Source organism: Mesitornis unicolor, unplaced genomic scaffold, assembly GCF_000695765.1.
Source record: "Mesitornis unicolor isolate BGI_N332 unplaced genomic scaffold, ASM69576v1 scaffold54295, whole genome shotgun sequence".
Classification (NCBI taxonomy): domain Eukaryota; kingdom Metazoa; phylum Chordata; class Aves; order Mesitornithiformes; family Mesitornithidae; genus Mesitornis; species Mesitornis unicolor.
This window is the reverse complement of record NW_010187223.1, coordinates 1-7,477: the sequence shown is the minus strand read 5'-3', so window position 1 is coordinate 7,477 and position 7,477 is coordinate 1. Positions and strand designations below refer to the sequence as shown.

The following is a 7,477-nucleotide window of genomic DNA, read 5'->3' as shown; positions in this document are numbered from 1 at the left end:
AGGTTTTTAGACAGTTCTCCTAATAGCACTGCTGTTAGGACCATTATTAATTAGCTGGTTTTTTGACATCAAACTTAACTTACAGTGATTTGAGTACCTTTAACATTTGAGATTTATGTTTCTGTCAGGTGTAGATGAGTGTTTCACCCACGTTCATCTAGTGTGCATTAATAAACCTATGTTTTAGGCTGGATTTTTCCGAGCTGTTTAGCTCATTCTTTTGTCATCATTTTTTTTTGCAAGTAATGCATGTGGTTTGGGGAAGAGCAAAACTTAAAGCTTGAATTCTTCTGTTTCCTATAGGTTCAGGTGCAAGTCCATCCTAAACTTTCGTCTACTGAAGATGCATTACAGTATGTGGAAGAGTTAATTCTCCAGTTGTTAAATATGTTGTGTCAGGCCCAACCAAGAAGTTTTCTGGATGTAGAGGTATAGAGAATAATTATTACAAATCTGTAATAATTTGAACTGTTACCTGAAAAGTTAATATGTTAATCATTTCACAGTGTAAAAAGGAAAGCAGTCATTGTGTATCTTTATGTAGCAGAACCTTCTGTATAAAGGCTACTGAGTTACCTAATAGCTGATTTTTCTATCAACTTAATTTGCTGTTCAATGCACAGCAAAACTTATCTCTGAACTGTATAATAGGTGGTGAGTATAACTTGTGTACGTAAAGCTGACTGGTTCCTTTCAGAAGACCTTTTTTCCCCCACTCTTACTGCATGCAAACTATAGCTGCTTAGTCTGAGGCTCTGTGCTTTCTCAGCATGGTGATTTAGGCTGATACACTCCCTGCCCTCCCAGAAATTTGAACAGAAATAATTCAGTCACTTTCTCAGAATGAGTTGAGGAACGTTTGTTTCTTCTATATAGAAACCTCTTCTCTTAAAATTGCCTTTTCAAGATCTCAACCTCTGTTGATCAGAAAAGTATCTTGATGTTTGAGAAGAGGGCTTGATCTGAGAAGAGTTTCTCCGTCTGAGAAGCAAATTAATTAAGCTAAGTGAAATAAGCTTCTAAATCCATTAATATCTCGGTAGCCCTTTTTTCGTAACCATGATTTGAAGACTTTGGTGCTGAGCTACAGACTGCATGTACAGTGTGCCTGTTGGTTTCCAGTACCTGCGGGCTGTGCCTGTGCCCGGTTAGGTACCAAAACAAGATGCAACTTCCTCACGTTCTGAAGAAAGTGGACTAATGGCAAAAAAAGCCCAAAACGACAACAACAAAAAAACCCACCACCAAGAAAAAGGTAGTAGTCTTTCAGCTCATGATTCATTCATTTCATCCTTCCTCTTCCTGTTTTTGACACTGACACCTCCAATGGTGTTCCAGTGTCCCCTTTAGCGGCTGGCCTGTTTTGCAACATCATTCTGGTCTGGCAGCTCAAGAAACAAGAGATTTGTGGAAGATTGTTTAATGCTGTGTTTTAAACAATGCTAACAAAAACCTTCACTCACGAGTGTCGCGTTATGAGTCTTACGGCTGTGAGGTCAGGATGAGAAATGCAAGAATTAGGGATGATCAGGCAACCTCAGTTTACCCCATTTGTGTTTATGCATGATGATGCTGTCTTTAAGTATATCGTCCTACATGTTTATTTTTCCCCTAGGACTCAGCAGGCTGGACTATGTTAGGGGAGTGCCTTGGTATTAGTAAATTACGACTTTTTTTGGTAGGACCTCTGTTTTCCTTTTGCAGAAGTGGCATGATGAGGGGAGAAAAATAAAAGCCAGTAAGTAGGAAAGTTGGATGCCACCTTTATAGAAATGTATTTTGTCTTGTTTTTGTCAGAAAGTTTTTGTTTGTGTACCGTGTTCTGTACCAACTCTTTGTAAGTGGTCATTAACTTCATCTTCCTCATTTCATGGTTGCTCAAAGGGAGGTCATATTTACGTAAGTGAGCACTTGCAACTGAAACAGTCAGTGGAAACTGTGGTCTGAAAAAAAACAAAATGTGAAGTTATCTGAGAAGATTAGATTTCTGGCATCTCTTAACACTATGGCCACCAAAAACAGTCGGGGTTTTGAACCTCCAGAGACCTGTGTGTGAGTTCTAGCAGGGGAGTTGTTCTATGCATGAGAGAGTGTAGGTGTCCTCAGGCACCCTGACTGCTGGAAGGAGTAAATAAACTGGGACATACATGGTCCAACTGAAGGCTGTGAAATGGTTTTGAAGTATATGAGTGCTGTTGAACATTCTCTTTTCCTGTTGTGTTCATTGCCATTGTCAGAGCAGTTTGCATGTATGCAGTCTGGGCAATGTGCTGCTCAGTAAAAGTGAAACAGAAAGCTTGTATCATCTCATTCGGTGACTACTCTATAAAGGGAATAAAGTGCTAGGATAAAATGTAGTCATGTATTTAAGTGCTGAATTACCAGGCATGTGCACAAGGAGAGCAAATTGTGCCTGCAATGGCGGCTTAGTTCTGGCTTTCCTCAAATTTTCAGCACTAGATTATTTTATGATAATGATATTCTGGTACAGTCTTATGGATGTAGTGAGCAGCATATACCAAAATGATAAATTTTATGCATGTTGTACAAGCTTTTATAGTTCAACTACGAACATTAGCAGACATTCCTTTGTTAAGTAACGGAAAGCGGTTTGATAATGTAGAATTATTGCTAAGCTCGTTCAGATTGTGCATTTACCCTTTAGTCCTGTTTGTTTTTTTTAAGGATCGTGTTCAAAAGAGTTTTCCCCATCCTATTGATAAGTGGGCAATAGCTGATGCCCAGTCTGCCATTGAGAAGAGGAAACGTAGAAATCCGTTATCTCTCCCAGTAGAAAAAATCCATCCCTTGTTAAAGGTGAGCGACGATGCAGTCTTACTTTTAGAATGCAATTAGAAGTTGAGACCTGTGTTTCATATAATGTCCTCATGCTGCCTGAAATGTAAGCAGAAAAGATTATCTGTGTGTGTTACATAGTTTTAAGTGTTCCAGTTTAGTTAATTGCATGTATTTCTTCTTCACTTAAAAATTAGTTAATCCCTGTTGGACAAACAAAACTAAGAACTCACTTGCTATGAATTTGGTTGTTCTTGTTTCATTTTGCATGACTAAGCAAACACTCAAGAAACTTCTGGAAATAGCCCTAAATGTTTACATGAGGTTTTTGGAATGCTCATGAGCTGTTGTCACTTCCACAGTTAATAGAGCAGCATCTACAATGACAGTTTCTTCTCTAGGCCTACAGACTACTGTGTTTCTATTACTAAAGTAGACTGTGGGTATGTGGTGAATGTTTATTGAGAGGGGTCTTAAACTTACTGGTTTTAGTTGTAACCTATGGTGTATATTTCATCAAATGTGTAACAGTGGAATACTTTTTTCTTTCAGGAAGTTCTAGGCTACAAAATTGACCACCAAGTGTCTGTTTATATAGTGGCAGTATTAGAATACATCTCTGCAGACATCTTAAAGTTGGTTGGGAATTATGTGCGGAATATAAGACATTATGAGATTACAAAACAAGATATTAAAGTGGCAATGTGTGCTGATAAGGTAAGCCTAACTTGTTTCTCATGTTAACAGGAAGTTTAAGTTAAGTTCTGAGAGGACAATGTCCATTCCTTGTTGAGTGAATGGTGTGTTGTACCTTTGAAAGGAGAAATTGCTGCCATAAAACATGATTCCAGTAACAGAGCAAAGTTATCAAAAAGCTGTTTGAGTTTACAAAGCTGTTGCTTGTGCTTATTAGTAGTTAAGTCTTTCTTTCTTTTGATATCACTTACCTAATCTCAGCAATGTATGAATGCTTTAAAAATTATTGTGAAGCAACACTAACTTAAAAAATTAACATTCCTTAGCTGTAATAGTGGAGCCTTATTTTATAGCTTGAAAAGAGGTTGAAATTAAGCTTGGGTGTTCTCCCCAAATAAATAAGACTATATTGTATGTAAAAAGTCGTGTTTCAATGGTCCAGCATTTTAAAACAAAAAACCACACCTGCATTAGCTTCTCAGCCTAATCTTTCTGGATGATCTATTTTTTAATGGAAGTATCCATTCATGTATCTTAAGATGAATTAGTTTCAGACAGGAATCACCTCTCTTTCCAGCATTGACAGAGCAAGGTCCCTTGTCTGTCTTTAAGGTCCCTTTCCACTCTGGTTTCTGTGGCCACTTTGTAAGCATCTCAAGTTTTCCATTGTTTAAAAAACAAAGCTTGAAGTTAATCCTTTAAGGGATGGGATTTAAGAATCTCTAATCTTGCTGAAGTCTAGCGGTTTTTCAGATTTATCACCTCTTTTCAGTATTCTCTTCTTGGTCTGTGTTAATGATTACCTTCAGTTGAAGTCTTCTCTGTGTTTCAATGGATGCCTCTGTCTCATTCCTGTTTGCTTTTGTTTCCATCCTACTTTCTTCACCTTTTTTTTTTTACTCTCTCAAGATATCTTGTGAGGTCTTGAAGAGGCAAGTACTTCTCGGTCAGAACAGTAGCCTTGATCGCTCTTGCTTTTGGGCGTATCTGCCTGGGTCATTACGGCAAGGTTTGAAGGTGTATGTTTGAATATTTGTCATAGAATAATTGTCGGAACAAGTGCTGTTGTTGCATGCTTTTTTTTCTATCCTGGGAAAGGTGATGAGCTGAAAGCTGCGATGAAGTTGATTTAGGAACTTCCATTACATTACATTGGAGGAACTCTTTGGTATGTACACAGAAGAAACTTGACAGGCTCTAGAGCATGCCTGTTGGTTTACTGCCTCAGCAGATCAAGCCATTGAAAGGTGCTCCCAAGGTATTTTCTTTCCAGTTGCATTGAGAAACTTCACAGTGGATGATGTTCATACCCTTAACATGTGTTCTGTTTTTATTTTTTGAAACAAAGCTACCAGAAGAGTTTTTTGGCCCCTTGTGCCATTTTTTTTCTCAAGCACTTTCACACTTGCTTTTGTGCCATCTGTTCATCTTGAAAATTTTGCTTTGTCTGTAAAAACCAAATTCCATGAGCATGCAAGCTATTTTTGTTCTATCTGCTCATGCTTCTGATTGCTCTAAATTCAGTATCTGGGGTATAGTTACTTAAATTTGTTTCTGTGGGTTTCATAGTAGTGAGAGATGCACCTCGTGGATACAGCCTGGAATCTTCTAGCTCAAGTATGTGCTAGAACAGCAGCCATGAAGTAAAGTTCCAAATGTTGGGGCCTCCTTGAATACCTGATTTCTCTCAGTAGTGACTCTACAATGTCCCGTTTCCCAGAATTAGTTGGGATTCTCCTTATAAACCTGAGTTCCATGTACATTCACTGGCTTTGAAAGATGAATCACCTTGTGTTCTTAGTGCTTCAGAAGAAGCCAGTCTTAATGCGAAATGTCCATTGTTCTGCTTTCAGAGAAGCTTAAGACCAGGGTGTGTAGCAGGGACCTTTGACTCACTAGGAGAAAGAACCTGCTGTGTGCCCATTTCCCTCCCCACTAGACCTGTATATTTTTGAGGAGCATTAGGACAAGACCTGGGTGAAGAATGACTGCTCTAGGTAGGTGTGTTTCTTCCAATATTCAAGTCTGATGAACCTGTCAGATCATCTCTTCAACTTATAGATCCCCAAGTATTCTCTTGCAGAACAGTTCATTTGTTTAACATCAGTAGTCAACAGCTTGGTTAACTGACATGTTTTCTGGAGAAGCACCTGTAACATGCTTTAAAGAAAGAAGGCTTCTACTGCAAATACCAAGGCAAATGTCATGTTTGTTTTGGCTCATTCAGAAGTTTAATTCTTGATCTCCAGTTTTATAATTATTTTGAAAAGCACTTTCTTTCTATTTTTTACCATTTAAAAAACTCTAGTTCATGCTTAATGTGTTATCCTGCCTTTCCCTGGTTCTCAGAGGAGTATTTACAGCTTTGATCCTGCAATCTTTTCCTCAGTCTTTTCAGTGTTTAACAGCAGTCATGTCAGTCTCTGCAGTAACAGGTATAGGTTGCCATGGCTTCACCTCCTGCTTGGAAGGGAGGCTGGCAAGCAGCACTTCAATTCTCATTTATTTTGAAGTTCACATGCGTTGTTTGATACACTTCATGACTTCCTGAAGGGCTGTAGCTCTGGGCAGCAGATTCATTTATAAGTACTGTCCCATCTGTCTGTCTCAGGACAAAGTCATCTTGTATGCTGTACTACATCTGATGCTGGCTTGTTAAGATTTGCTACATCATTCTAGATTGTTTGTGGACCCTCTTTAGGTTTTCTTTCTGCTAAAACTACTTTAAATTAGGATGCCTTTTACTAATTTGTGGTCTACTTAGTTTAACTTTAAGTTGGCCTTTGAGTATAATGAAAACAACACAAAATGTGATTTTTGTGTGCCACTTGCGAAGTCATTGTAATGATTCCTGGCTCAGGTACCACATTTGGAAATAGTGTTCAGTGATCCACTTTTCTTGAGAAGCTCAAATTATTGCTTGTGCTTGGTAAGCCTTGCTTGGGTATGAATTAGGACCTCTAGTAGTCAAAAGTTTTTAGAAGTCCTTTTTTCAATGTAGTTTGCAATGTGACTGCCACCTTTTCTGAAAATTCTCCAAGGGTCTGTTTTGACAGAGAACTCTGGAATTATTAAGGAGGGAAACCAGGCCACGTACGGTGTGTGAGCAGGCCAGTATTCATCACAGATTGCAGGATTCTGAGCATGATCATGTGTGACTCACTGTTAAAGCTGAAAAGCCAAAATGCACACACTGTTTGACTTCAGATAGTATCTTCAGAAACAGATTATGTATAGCTAATTCAGAGTAATAGAATACAACTAAATGTGTCTGTATACTTCATAGACCTCTTAAAATGGTAGATGATTTTAGGACCACATTCTTGGATTGATGCCCGGGTTGGTCTAAATGACTGGAAATTCTTCAGAAATTGCCACTGCAGATAATGACTTGGAAACTTATAGCAGTGAATATTGCTTTGTAATACTCAACCAATGGCAGAATGATAGTACATAAATCTTACTGCTGATCTGTTTGAATTCATGGGAATAATAAATTTCCTTTACTGGTAGATCTTGAAAAGAAGTTGTTCTCACTTTGTGGATTTCCTCTTCTTTGCTACCTAGGTATTAATGGATATGTTCCATCAAGATGTAGAAGATTTAAGTGCACTAACTTTATCTGATGAAGAACCCTCCACCTCAGGGGAGCAAACCTATTATGACCTAGTGAAGTCATTTATGGCAGAGGTTCGACAGTACATAAGGGAGCTAAATCTCATTATCAGAGTTTTTAGAGAGCCATACGCTTCCAACTCCAAACTGTTTTCATCTCATGTAAGTATTGTACAAACCACAAGCAAAAAAAACCCCTACTATAATATCTGTAAGTCTAGGTGAATGCTTCTAGAACTTAACTGTTGTCCAGTTTAATGTATCAGTAGTAGAGGAAGCACTTGTCTTGAGTTCTGAAATGGAAATAGTAAAGTAGCACTTGTGGGGAAGCACTGATTTTGTAGAATCACAGAATATTAGGAGTTGGAAG

At 38.3% G+C, this 7,477-nt stretch overlaps 1 protein-coding gene across 1 annotated transcript; it reads left to right on the top strand.

Annotated features, from left to right (window-relative positions):
• Nucleotides 1-303: 303 nt before the first annotated feature.
• Nucleotides 304-7,269, top strand: LOC104541319 (son of sevenless homolog 1-like; the record flags this gene model as incomplete). Its single annotated transcript, XM_010185357.1, has 4 exons — nt 304-429; nt 2,686-2,817; nt 3,349-3,513; nt 7,060-7,269. Coding segments are annotated over 4 exons (633 nt in total), but the record flags the coding sequence as incomplete, so codon positions are not given.
• Nucleotides 7,270-7,477: the final 208 nt, after the last annotated feature.